This window comes from Octodon degus, unplaced genomic scaffold, assembly GCF_000260255.1.
Source record: "Octodon degus isolate 3935 unplaced genomic scaffold, OctDeg1.0 scaffold00008, whole genome shotgun sequence".
Taxonomy (NCBI): Eukaryota; Metazoa; Chordata; class Mammalia; order Rodentia; family Octodontidae; genus Octodon; species Octodon degus.
This window is the reverse complement of record NW_004524584.1, coordinates 16,875,928-16,890,219: the sequence shown is the minus strand read 5'-3', so window position 1 is coordinate 16,890,219 and position 14,292 is coordinate 16,875,928. Positions and strand designations below refer to the sequence as shown.

Sequence of the window (14,292 nt, the reverse complement as noted above, 5' to 3'; positions counted from 1 at the left end):
CTCATGGTGATCTTCTCAAGTGCAGAGATTACAGGCATGATCCACCATGACTGGTTGCCAGCCCCTTTTATATTTTATTTTGAGACAGTTTTGGTAAGTAACCCAGGCTGGGCTTGAACTAGGGATCTTCCTGCCTCAGCTGCCCACAGTGCTAAGATTGCTTTAATTTTATTTATTTTTGTGGTATTGTGGATTGAACCCAGGAGACTATGAGATGCATTCCTAGCATACTGCGCCTTCATGTCTCTTGGTCATATTGAGTAATTAATCTAGGGGCTTTACACTGAGCTATATCTTTGGTCCTTTTTAAATTTTATGTATATATGTACGTTGTATGGCAGACTGAACCTGGAGCCTTGGCATTGAGCTATAGTCCTATCCTTCCTCACCCCCCTTTAAAGTTTTTGATTCACTAGTCTTTAGGTCATTAACTTGTCCAGTCTGGGTTTGAATTGTGATCTTCCTGTCTCAGCATCCCAGAGTGCTACTACTACATGTATATGGTCTTTATTTCTTTAATTTTTTAAAATTTTGAGACTGAATCATACTGAGTACTTAATCAGAAGTTACTCAGCCTAGCTTTGAATTTGTGATATTCCTGTCTCAGCCTCCTGAGCATTTGGGGTTATACATGTAGGCCATTATTCTGGCTAAATTTTTAATATTGTCAATTTTAATTTTAAATCATTTGTTATAAAATCTAATTAATCACAAGAATCTGGTCTTTGTTTTCATTTCTGCTGGCATTTTCATTAGTATTTATAGCAACCCAGGTGCCATTCCAGAAATCTAAGTTGCTTGACTGGGACAACTTACTCATTTGTTTGTTTGTTCCTCCCTTCTTCTTTTGGTAGGTCGAGCTGATCCAGAATGTATGCTGGGCCACTTGCTGAGAATACTCTTCAAGAATGATGATTTCATGAATGCAGTAGGTTTGCTTTTTACATTTCTCTGGAGATTATCATTAGCAAATGTTGTACTTTATTTATTTATTACAATAATTCGCTTTTATTTTTCTTTTCCTTTGGCGGAACCAGGGATTGAACTCAGGCCCTTATGCTTGCCAGGGAAGCGCTTATTCTACTGAGTCATCTCTCCTGCCTTGAGATAATTTGCTTTTACTAAGGACCTTAGAAAAGTGGGACGTTAAGCAGATAGATTCTTAAAATTTGACATTGGTTTAGTTGAAATAAGAGGCCTTCTTGTCAAAAAGTCTGATTGTGGGCAAATTGTTTTCTGTTGGTGTATTCTTTGTTTTTTAGTTGGATATTGGTGAAGACTCTCAGGGTACCTTGTATATTCCATTTTGGACAAGAGAGAGGGTTTTTTTTTTTTTTTTTTTTTTTTTTTTAGTAGGCTTTCACCTTGTAGTCCAGGCTGGCATTTAATTTACCATTTAGCCTAGGTAGGGTTTGAACTTGCTGTGATCCTCCTGCCTCAGCCTATTCAGTGGTAGGATTACAAGGATGTGCTGTGGACTAGGTGATTTTGAGTTTGGGGCTATGGAAGGTCTTTTAGATGCTTGAATGGAAAAATAAGAATGATGTACACAGTACTGTTCTGTTCTAAAACTGTGGTGTGTGCCTGGGCACGTAGAGGGATAAGTAGGTGCTTTCTGTAACTCAGAATTATTGCAAGGGGCAAATGAGTGTTCGTAGGTCCTGAACATAGTACTAGCTAAGAAAAATTGGCTGTTACATTTGTTTGGAGGTAGAGTGGTAGGATGCTTAAGAGCATGGGCTTTAGAGTGTATTTTAGAACACATGGTCTTCCTTCCATGGCTTCCCAAATGCTTTATTTTCTGAACTTTACTTTTTTTTTTTTAATGTTGAAGATATAACATGGTATTGATAATACTAATACCTTAAAACATTTTTATAGTTTTTGAGTGAAGTTCTGCATAAAAACTACTTGGCAAAGAGCCTGGGCAAGTCTTCATCTGTAGTGTGTTAACTCCATCATTATTTCTGTGTCACTCAACCTAAAACTTCTTAGTTTTAGGTCACTGTCTGCTAAATATTCCCACCTGGGTATCCCCTCTGCTACTTTGAATTCCATGTGTCCGTCTGTTCCACTCTGTGTCTGATCATTCTAGGTAGAAACTATTCATTACTCTTCCTAGCTATCTTATTTAGTGGATTTGTACGTTTTATTGTTCTCTCCCCTTAACCTCCATAAATCACTGTCCTTTTTTGGTTGCCAGTCCTTAGGTTAGTCGCTGCTACCTATCAGTTGGTTACTGCAGCAGACCTGTACTCTTGTCCTCTTTATAGACCAGAAATTGTTCTAAATGCAAAAACTGATCATAGTTTTGCTTAAAATGCATTAATGGCTTCCTATTGCTCTCAGGATAAATGTAAGATTTCTTGTATTAGTATTAAATACCTAATTTGTCTTTGACTTTGGTTTTCTTCAGCTTCACTTCTTGTCATTTGTCTCTCCTTCTCCTTAGTTGCTTGTCCTTTATATTCTAACTTAGATTCCTTTCCTCTCTAAATCATTTTTTAAGTCCTTTGCAATATAAGGGACTTCTGTAACATTCTGTACTCTTGATACTGTGTTTTCTTGTCATTGCTTTTGGATTGTAAGCCTTTTGATTATGGGACTAGGTAAATAAGTATTTACTTATTGTGTACATAATATAGAACATAATAGTGTAGTTATCACTTAATAGTAGAGATTCATGTCAAGTGTGGTGGTGCACGCCTATAATCCCAGCACTTGGGAGACTGAAGCAGGAGGATCACTTTAAGTTTGAGGCAAGCCTGGACTGCATAGTGAGATGTGAGACCTCACTCTGGCTCTGTCCCCAAAAAAGAAGAGATTCTGTAAAAATGCGATGTCAAAAGGAAAGTTGTATTAATATTCTCTCTCGCTTGCTCGTGCTCTCACATATACATACTTCATTATGAAGTAGAAGTTTTTTTATTACCATCAAGGATAAATTTAAGTTTTAACTAGGAGTTGTTTGGTTCATATTAAGAAAGCGATGGGAGAGGGTAAGGGAGGGAATGGGAAGAAGATGAAGAAGAACTAAAATGTGTCATGTACATTTACCAACTCTTCCTCAATGAATATAATCATTTTGTACTACAAAAATGTACCAATAAAAAAGTTCAGTACAAAAAGGATGGAAATGTATTAAGGATTTATTAGATTTTCTGATTTTGAGTGGGTTGAGTTTCAGGGAAAAATACTCATTTTTTTCTTTATAGCTGGTGAATGCATATGTGATGACAAGCCGAGAACCCCCTTTAAACACTGCAGCTTGCAGACTGCTACTGGACATCATGCCAGGGCTGGAAACTGCTGTTGTGTTTCAAGAAAAGGTACTCGCTAATAAGAAAACTCATTGTATGTTGTTATTTGTTTGTTTTGTTTTTTGAGGCAGGTCTCATTAAGTAGTTCAGGCTGGCTTAAACTTACTGTACAGCCCAGGTTATCCTTACACTCATAGCATCCCACCTGCTTCAGCCCTCTGAGTGCTAGGATTAGAGGTGTGCACTACCATGCCCAGTTTCATTGTATGTATGTATATATTTATTAGTAGTACTGGGGATTTAACCTAGGGCTGATCACTGGACTACATCCCAACCCTGTTTTTTTTTTTTTTTTTTGAGACAAGGTCTCAGTTGATAAGTTGCCTAGACCAGGTTTCAACTGACTATTCTGTGGCCTCAGCCTTGCAGAGTGCTTGGATTACAGGTCTGTCCCAACTGCCCAAATTTATTTTTTAATTGAATGGTGACCTTTTGAATTTTCCTTTGTTTTAAAAACAGTTGTCATAGTTTTTTCTTCATGTAATAATATGTATTAAGAAATCCAGATGAACAAAATAAAAAGTAAAAAATAGCTGTTTGAATACCTGATGCTATGGTATTTTTTACAATTGTAACAGTATGTTTTTAGAGTAGATTTATGAGCTCATATAATAATAAGTGGTCTCTCTCAATGACAAAGAACTTTTTCTTTGAGAAAGCCCACCTTGTCTTGGTGTATTTAGTAATTCATTTACCTACTAATAGATGATAGGTTTTGTCCTCAGATATTAGATGCTAGAAATGTTGTGTCAGCAAAGTGTGACTTTAGTATGTTTGGGGATATGCAGACACAGATAAAATGAAAATTTCAAGTAAGTGCTATGAAGACAAAATGTTATTTCGATACTAACTGCACATGTATACTTCATCTTTAAAAAATCAGTTGCTCAGGCTTGGGCATGGTGACACACACCTGTAATCCCAGCACTTGAGAGGCTGAGGCAGAAGGATTGTTGAGAGTTCCAGACCAGCCTGAGCTACATAGGGAGACCCTGTCTCAAGAAGACATGCACAAAAATTAGTTGCTCTATTTTTAATAATTTTATTTATTTATTTTTTCCATTGGGTTAATTTATTAAAATAATTTTATTTTTATAAATATCTTAGTTTTAAGAGTTTGTTATATGGATGAGGTTGGTCTCATAGCTTGGCTGATGTATTTTTTTGGTGCTGGTATTAAGGATCTTGCTCTTCCACTGAACTATGCTCCCAGCACTTGTTTTATTTTTGTTTTTGGCGGAACAGGGGGATTGAACTCAGGCCCTTGCACTTGCCAGGGAAGCGCTTATTCCACTGAGCCATCTCCATGGCCCACTTATTTTATTTTTAAAACTATTGAAAGTTTAATCATAGCTGAACGTGGTGGTACACACCTGTGATCCTAGGTCTCTGGAAGGATAAGGTAGAAAGAATGAAAGATTGACCATAGCCCAGTCAATTTAGTGACTTAACGAGACCCTGTCAGAAAAAATAGGGCTAGTGATGTATCTCAGTGTAAAAGGCCTTGGGTCCAATACCCAACATTGCAACATCCCCCCCCTTTCCTGCCCTACATTGAACTGAGGGTGTTAATGTGCTAGGTAAGCACTCCATCAGTGAGCTACATTGCCCTGGCCTCTGCCATCCTTTTTTCCCTCATTTTTTTTATTTTTTAGTACAGGGTCTCACTATACAGATTAGACTTGTAGTGATCCTTCCTGTTTTCCAGCCTCCCAAGCGCTGGGATTATAGGCCTGCACCACCACTCCCAGTCTCAGTTGCCCTCTTAGGTTGCCCCGGGGGCGTGGTCTGACCGTAGGCCATCCAGGGATCCTCTGGCTGCCTAAGCAGGCGCTTTAATCTACTGAGATATCTAGCTGGCCCTTCCCACAAGTTTTTATTTTGGTGTTATGTAGGTGGCCTCAAACTTGCTCATCTTGCCTTATCTTTCCAAGCAGCTGGGATTACAAATGTGTACCATTTACATTTTTAATACTTTTTTTCTCTTCAAGGTCTTGCTATGTTGCCCAGGTTGGTTTGGAACTCCTGCCTCAAGTTCCCAAATATCTTGGACTGCAGGTGTTAATTCAGTACCTGGTTGCAAATTTTGGTTCTTGTTGGGAAGAGAATTGAAATATTAACTTTTTTGGTTGTAAGACTGAAGTCTTTGCTTTTAGTTTTAGTTATGAAAGTAGGCCTTTTCTCAATTGTGTTACTTCATTTCCTTTACAATAGGAAGGAATTGTTGAGAATCTTTTCAAATGGGCCCGAGAGGCTGATCAGCCACTGAGGACATATTCTACTGGACTGTTAGGGGGTGCTATGGAAAATCAAGACATTGCTGCCAACTACAGGGATGAAAATTCACAGCTGGTAAGGACCTGGTTTACATTCTTAGAATGAATCCTTGAATCCAGTAAAAGTGTTCACAAGTTCTTTTTTATGGTCTGTCTCTTTGATTAGTTAAATCTTTTTTGTTTTTTCCCCCATGATATGGGGTCTCACTACGCAGTTTGTACTCATAGTGATCCTCCTGTCTCAGTCTCCCTAGTGCTGGGATTTTAGGTATGCACCACCACGCCCAGTTCCAGGGATCAAAATCAGTGTTTATGCCTCTGAACTATCTCCCTAACCCTAGTTAAATCTTATTTGTAACCTATTTGAACTTTTTTTTTTAAAAGATGTGGTCTTGCTCTGTAATCCATGCTGACCTCAAACTCATGATCCTCCTTCCTCAGCCTCTTGAGTACTGAGATCACAGGTGTGTGGCATCAGGCTTTGCGTTAAAATACGAACATTTCGGGGCCGGGGAGATGGCTCAGTGGAATAAGCACTTCCCTGGCAAGCGCAAGGGCCTGAGTTCAATCCCCGGTTCCGCCAAAAAAACAAAAACAAAAACAAAAAAAAAAACCCAAACATTTCAGGATTACTTCCCCTAAAAGTGTTTTTTTAATCCCCTCTCCTAATACTGAGATTAAATTCAGTTTACATTGAGCTATATTCCTAATTTTTTAAAAGTTGCTTTGAGGCAGGATTTTGCCAAGTTGTCCGGGCCAGCCTTGAACTTAGAATCCTCTTGTCCCAATTTTGTGGTATTACAGGTGTGTGCCACCACCTGGTTTACATAAAAGCTTTGATTTTACTTTTTTTTTTCCTCCCCCCCGGAATTGAGGATTGAACTCAGGCCCTTGCACTTGCCAGGGAAGCGCTTATCCACTGAGCCGTCTCCCCGGCCCCCCCCCCTTTTTTTTTTTTTAATGTTGAAAATATTTGTTTTTGGAAAGAGGGATAGAAATGGAAAATTTAAAAAAAGTTTTCTATTTGTCAAGGATTATAGCATTGTATACCAAGTAAAGTACTGTTCCCTGTGTCTCATCCCCTTTTTCACCCTTCCCTTTGTTATGAAAATTTTCAACATGGAATACGGTTGAAAGAATTTTATGGTGAGCAGGTGTACATAGACTACCTCAGTGTTGTACTACACTTAGATCTCGCTAGTCCAGGTTGGCCTTGAACTCACTCTGTAGCCCAGGATGACCTTGAACTTTCAGTTATCATACCTCAGCCTCTTGAGTACTAGTATTACAGACATATATCATCATATTTGGCTTTTTAATTATTTTTCTTACATTTTAGAATAAATTTGCAGAATATCCCTAAGGCCCTCCATCCCCTTTATTTTTGGCCATAATTTTTGAGGATTGAATTGAGAGAGTCTTGTGTGTGGTAGGCAGGGACTCTACTACTGAGCTACATACCCACCTCTTTTATTTGAAATGAGGTTTTGCTTAGGTGAGTAGAATGGAAACTTGTTATCCTCTTACTTGCACATAGATGCAATTAAAAGGCAGCCCACAGTGCCCCACCCCTTCTCTTTTTAAAATTAAACATGATATGATGTTTTAAATTTGGCCTAGATAAGTAAGTACTTAAGGGGCCAGGGAGATGGCTCAGTGGAATAAGCGCTTCCCTGGCAAGCGCAAGGTCCTGAGTTCAATTCCCAATTACTGCCAAAAAAAAAAACCTAAACAAAAAAAAGTTATATCATGTATAGGTACAAATTCTCTATGATGATTATATTCATCATGTATACTTAAAATGTATCAATAATGAAAAAATTTTATTTACTCTTTAATTTTCATAAAAAATTAGCTTACATAGTTTTGTACAATGTTTGATTTTTCAAAGGCACATTAAAAAATCTATTGCTGTATCTAGGTTCCACTTAGATGTAGTAGTGATGGCTCAACCCACTGTCACCCAAACAAATCAGTTATGAAAGATATGTTTTAAATCTTATGGTTTGAGTTTTCTGGAAAATTTGATAGATAATAAGACTTGTAGTCACAGCTTACTTCAGCAGGTTGTAGAAATCAAGTTAATATCAAATCTTTACTATTATCAGGCATTGGACTAACTACATTAATATTCTTAAATGAAACCAAGATGCAGAAGAGACAACTCTTTTTACTCCAATATTTGTTGATAGGTGGCAATAGTGCTTCGAAGGCTGAGGGAACTGCAGCTTCAGGAAGTGGCTTTGCGGCAAGAAAACAAGCGTCCTAGTCCACGGAAACTTTCTTCTGAGCCCCTTTTGCCTTTGGATGAGGAAGCTGTGGATATGGACTATGGTGATATGACAGTAGAAGTAGTGGATAGAGAACAGGAAGAAGCTTCTGGAGACATGGAAATCTCTTTTCATCTTGATTCAAGCCACAAGACCAGTAGTAGAGTAAACTCAGCAACCAAACCTGAGGAAGGAGGATTAAAGAAAAACAAGTCAATAAAACAGGGTGACAGAGAGAGTTTTAGGAAAGCCAAACAAAAATTGGGTTTCTCATCTTCTGATTCAGAACGAATGTTTGTTGAGCTATCTAATAGCAGCTGGTCAGAAATGTCCCCCTGGGTGATTGGCACAAATTACACACTTTATCCTATGACTTCTGCTATTGAGCAACGTCTCATTCTTCAGTATTTGACCCCTCTAGGAGAATATCAGGAGGTAAGTGTATTGGGAAGGGAAGGGTATGGTGGGGCTGTTTTATTTCTGGGTTGTTTCATGGTAGCACTTTCTGCACTTAACATATTATTAAGTGAGTTGCAGAAAGTCTTTGCTCTATACTGGTAAAGTCTTATGCAGGTTACCTAAGTTCTGTCTGATAATTGTGTTCATGTTTACTTTAAGGCTTAGTTTTGATTTTCATTTCAGTTACTTCCCATATTTATGCAACTTGGATCACGGGAGTTGATGATGTTCTATATTGACCTGAAACAGACTAATGATGTCCTGCTTACATTTGAGGCACTCAAGGTAAAATGCTTAAAAATACTAAATTGCTGAAGACTTTTGCTTCTTAGTGTTTCTAGTAAATACTCTCCTAAATTAAAAAAAAAAGTGGCCAGTGAGCACTTTATTGAAGAAAGGTTTTCTGTCTATGCTATTCACTGCAGTGGTTACTGACCAGCCCTGTGTGGCTTGAGCACTTGAAATGTAGCTTGTATCTTAAGGCACTGAAATTTAAATTTTATTTAACTTTAATAAATTTTAGTTAAATTAGCTGCATTTGGCCAAGGATTGATGCGTTGAACAGTATAGTTTCAGAGTGTATTTATTTATTTATTTTTAATTTTATGTGTGTGTATGTGTGTGGGGGGGGCCAGCTCAGCCCACCAGGGGCGGGGCTGGCTGGCATGTGGTGCTGGGGGATTGAACCGCGGTCCCTGTGCTTTGCTTAGCTTAGCTTGTTCTAAGTAGGTGCTTTAGACCACTGAGCCATCTCACCAGCCCCTCAGAGTGTATTTAAATGAGGAACTTTGCCTTTTGCCTTTCAGTCCCCAGAAACAAATTTGGAGATCAAACATAATTGAAATAACTTGTGGGATGTACTCTGTGTGTGTGTGTTGGGGGGCGGGTGGTGCAGACTGTTTGCCTATGGGGTAAGGTAAGCTGTTTTTTTTTAATTTTTATTTATTTGTGTGTGTGTGTGTGTGTGGCCAGCTCAGCCCACCAGGGGACGGGGCTGGCTGGCATGTGGTGCTGGGGGATTGAACCGCGGTCCCTGTGCTTTGTTTAGCTTAGCTTGTTCTAAGTAGGTGCTTTAGACCACTGAGCCATCTCACCAGCCCATAAGCTGGGTTGTTGATGATGAGCCAGGTAAAATTTAAGGTTCTGCCTGCTTGTTCTTTGTTTCCCCAACCAACCTATTGTGGAAGTGGAATTTTTATTGTATGGGAGGAACATTATCTGGAAACCATTCCTATGACTGAAGTGTTAGTTGTTACCCACACATAATTTAGCTGCTGCTTGAGGGAAGAATTTAGAAGCATGGTAGAAGTGTGTTTAACAAAAAAGTAGGGTAATTGGGGGGGATTCAAATTAAATATAAATCTGGATGCTGAGAAATTCGAAGAAAACCTGTTTTTGCGACTGATCTTGGCAAAATCTGTGCAAGAATTAAATCACATACAAACATTCCTGGTTTATTAATGACTGAGTTTGTTCCTGCAACTAGGTTGTTAAATGACTCGGTTGCTAAATGAGGAATTGCATATAGTATATACATTACAATATTCAGAGCCAAGAAATGGTCAGTGGAAAGTAACTTGATGGCTTTGCTTTTATTTGTTTATCTTACGTTTTGATACTACAGTGTATGACAACATAAAACTACAGTACTATATTGTACAGTACAACCAGCAAGAATTATGATACTGTATAAGTAAGATATGCTGTGCAAAAGATGACATTGAGGCTCTACAGACAAAAGATGTGTTGTTCTGTTTCTGGAAGACACTTTTTTGAGGGGAACAGGTGGGGCAACTGTGGTTCACCTTTGGTCCTTCTATACTTCAGAGTAACTAACACCTTGGTGCTTTCATTGTATTTCCTACCCTTCAGAATTGTGTAAGAGATCAGGGCTCCCAGAGAGGCCAGTGGGAATTTAAGAGGAAACAAAGTGTTAAAAGATTAAACAAAACTTTCAGAGGTCTATTTTGTGTGAAATTTAATAATCACAAAATTTATCAGTTTTGTTACTTTGCTCAAGATTGGAAGACAGTACATTCGCCACTGTACAACCAATGCCACACTGTTCAAGATTATTTTTTGGGGATATATTGAGAATACATTTGAAAGAAGTAAAAGTTCAATTAATGGAGTCAGTAACTGAGCCAAAGCTAGAACACAGCTGATACATTAAAATAAATTTTTACTGGTTGATTGATACCGGGTCTCGTTAAGCAGATCTGACTTGTAGTGATCTTTCTGTCTCAGCCTCCCTAGTGCTGGGGTTACAGGCGTGTGCTGCCAGACCCAGTACAAATGTTTATTTATTTTTTTTTTGGTTAGTGGGGATTGAACTTCTGAGCTTGTGCTTGCGAAGCAGGCAAGATTTGTGCGCCTGAACTATTTCCTTGGATCTCAAAATTTTTTTTTTTTAAATAGTAAAGTTAGCAAACATCCTGGCTTTTGGTGTTATAGGGGAAAATATTTATAGAATCTCAGTTTTTAAATTTTCTTTAAACAATAGAGAGTGGTTGTTTATGTAGAGGAATTTTTTTTTTTAATAAAGTACTAGAGATTTGACAGAGGGTCTTCATATTGAACTACGTCCCCAGTTTTTGAGACAGGGTGTTGCTAAATTGTTATGTTGTCCAGGCTGGGCTTGAACCTGGAGTCTTTGTAGAAGCCTTAGCCTCATAGTGTGTTGGAGTTACAGGTCTGCATTGCCATGCTCAGCATATCGAGGATACATTTAGCATCTTAAATTAATATTGTGTTGAAATTTTTGGATTTGTTTTTTAGATTGATGTGCAGTAACATGTCTTTGTTTTTTTTTTTTTTAGCACCTAGCATCTCTTCTGCTCCATAACAAATTTGCCACAGAATTTGTTGCGCATGGAGGAGTACAGAAATTACTAGAAATTCCTCGTCCTTCTATGGCTGCAACTGGTGTATCTATGTGCTTGTATTACTTGTCCTACAACCAGGATGCTATGGAAAGAGTAAGTCTGATCTATCTAGGTATATGAAAATGGGGTTAGATAGTGGATAATTTCTGTAAAATTACAGTGCATTCAGAGGTTTTCTTTGTTCCTGTTTGTTATTGGTCTGTTTTGTTTTGAGAAAGAGTTTCACTGTGTAGTCCAGCCTGGCTTGAATTTGCTGTATGCTAGGTCAGGATAGTCTCAAACTGATCATCTGCCTGCCTTCCAAGTGTTAGGAGTTTAGGCATGTACTACTGTGTTCAGCTTCATAGAACTTTTGTTTTGTTTGTTTTGAGATAGGATCTCGCCATGGGATTTAGGCTGGCTTCAAATTCACTGTGTAACCCATTCTGACCTTGTATTTGCAGCGATCCTCATGCCTTAGCTTCCTGAGTACTGGGACTACAGGCCACCATAGCTGCCTTCACAGAACTATTGAGTAACTAAAGTAAATTGTTGAAAGGCTAAATTCTAAAGCAGGTGTGGTAGTACATGCCTGTAATTCCAGTACTTGAAAGGCTGAGTTAGGAGAATTGTGAGTTTGAAACCAGCCTGGGCTATGAAGTGGGCTCAAGGCCAGCCAGAACTGCATACAAGACCTTGTCTAAAAAAGACCAAATAAATAAATAAATAAATAAATAAATAGGTCTTTAAGCACTTTTCAGATGTCCATCAGTGGAGTTGCATTTTACTTTTGTATGTATGGTATTAGGGACTGAACTCAGGGCACTAATACTAAGCTAGATCCCAGTCAAATGCATGACCTCTTTGTTTTTTATACTTTGACGTAGGATTTTGCTAGCTAGTCAAGTTGCCAAGGCTTAGCTTTATTTTGTGATCTCCCTACCTTCCAGAGTTTTGGTATTACAGGTGTAATCACTGTGCCTAGCTTATGTTTGACATTTTTGGGTCAATTTATTGTAAAAATGGTAGATGTTGCTTTGTATATATTAATAAATAATTTATGATGGAGAGAGTAAATCGTTACAGCTGCTCACAGGGCTACAGTGTGGTTTCCTGCTGGGTGCTACGTAGCTTTTCAGGTAAGATTCTTTTGTATTTAGTGATTTTAAAAATGTCAATAGCTGGGTGTGGTGGCACACACTTGTAATCCCAGCACTTAGGAGTCTAAGGAAGAAGGATCAATATGTTCAAGGCCAGTTTGAACTGTACAGTGAGACCTTGTCTCAAAAAACCAATTCCCTCCTCCTCAAAATGTAAATAGCCTATATGTTTGAAAAGCAATGTTTCTCGTATGAACTCTTAGGGGGTGTCATTTCTGTGCCTAGAATATTTGTCTAATATCTATGTAGTTTATATTTTCTGGTAAATATAGTAAAGCTGATAATTTTTTCCTGAGCTCTTTGTTTTTGCTTACCAATGTGTATAATCACTTTTAATCTTTTCTCTCAAATCCAATATTATGCAGGAATAGTCTTGAAAATAGTAAGATCATTTAATTGTATGTACAAAATAAACTCTGGCTGTAGAAAAAAGTAACAGGCAACTCAAGGAGTGCTTTATAACTTGTTTAACCATAGCGGATATCAAAACACATGAATCGGTTAATGGGTACTAAACTTGTGGATTTAGAACCCATAGGCTTAGCCTCTTTTATTACCATGAGGAATAAAATTATCTCTTTTATTATCTCTCTAAGCTTCTTTACCTGTTAATTAGGAGTTTATATACAGCATTAAGCGATATATTTGTACACACTTAATACATAAGGGTTGAATTTAAGCATTTGAATTTAAGTAGTTTTCAGGTTTGGAATGGATTATGTGCAGAAATTGTTACACTTTAAGCTTTAAAGTAAGAATTACTTGCCTGGGAATGATCATTGTATTTCAGAAAGATAACTTTTGTTGGCAAATTTTTCATCCCTTTCAAAGACTTTTGCCAAAAATGAAAAAAAAAATTAATTTTAATTTTTTACAGGTTTGCATGCATCCCCACAATGTTCTATCTGATGTGGTAAACTATACCCTGTGGTTAATGGAGTGTTCTCACGCCTCAGGATGCTGCCATGCTACCATGTTTTTCTCAATTTGCTTCTCATTTCGTGCTGTTTTGGAACTCTTTGATCGCTATGATGGTCTTCGTCGTCTGGTGAACTTGGTGAGTTTCTTTCATTGCTTCTCGTTAGAATTATGGGTCAAGCTTGTTTGCTTGACCTTTATCAGCACCCCAGTGAAGAGAATAGGCTTTATTTTGGTACTGGGTATTGAGCCCAAGGGCTTCACAGTGAGCTACATCTGCAGTCCTTTTTTAGTTTTTATTTAAAGACAGGGTCTCACTATATTGATTAGGCTGGGCTGGACTTTGCAGTCCTTCTACCTTAACATCCCAGAGGATTATGGGCTCAAGAAGAGGCTTTTGATTAGAGGTGTCTTTTTCCTTCATTTGTTAGGTTAGTGCTGAGAATTTCATTGAGGGCCTCACCCATGTCTTACAATGGAGGAACACACCGACCCCATTTCCCATATTCCACTGGTTTGAACCCCAGCCTAAAGAGACAGTCATGCATGTGGTATTAGTCACTGGTGGTATAAGATGCCCACTGGTCATGCATGTACGGTCCATTGTGAATGTGTCAGTAGTTAGAGGAGTCTTTGCCATTGTACGTTTGCTTTGGATATAGTGATTTTTTTTTTTTTTTTGAGATGGTCTTCCTATGTAGTTCACGCTGACCTTGAACTCACTGTGTAGCCCAGTCTGACCTTGAATTTGCAGGACTCTTGCCTCAGCTTGAAAGTTCTAAGATTATAAGCATGTACCACTATGCCCAGCTTGGATACACTGATCTTATAGGGTGAATTATTGTTACTTTGATTTTTCCAAAACAGCTTTGTGCCTTTATATCTTTTAAATAATCTCTGTATTAGAAATGACTAATATCTCTAGTATTTAATGTTTTGTTCTGACTGACCACTTTTTTTTTAGTGACTAAACCTGTGTCATTTTTCTTTTTTTTTCAAAGTTTTATTGATAAACAGCAATGAGA

The 14,292-nt window shown here is 38.0% G+C and overlaps 1 protein-coding gene across 3 annotated transcripts in view; it reads left to right on the top strand.

The window, feature by feature from the left end:
* The window catches only part of Dcaf1 (DDB1 and CUL4 associated factor 1), a 77,490-nt gene that overhangs the window by 15,813 nt on the left and 47,385 nt on the right, over positions 1-14,292 (top strand). For 2 of the 3 annotated variants that reach the window (XM_004625145.2, XM_023706320.1), the window contains exons 4-10: positions 855-928; positions 3,216-3,329; positions 5,535-5,672; positions 7,789-8,301; positions 8,509-8,610; positions 11,145-11,303; positions 13,227-13,406. In XM_004625145.2, coding sequence (XP_004625202.1) covers positions 855-928; positions 3,216-3,329; positions 5,535-5,672; positions 7,789-8,301; positions 8,509-8,610; positions 11,145-11,303; positions 13,227-13,406 — 1,280 coding nt within the window. The remainder of the gene's footprint in view (positions 1-854; positions 929-3,215; positions 3,330-5,534; positions 5,673-7,788; positions 8,302-8,508; positions 8,611-11,144; positions 11,304-13,226; positions 13,407-14,292) is intronic. The other variant, XM_023706323.1, reaches the window with a different exon arrangement.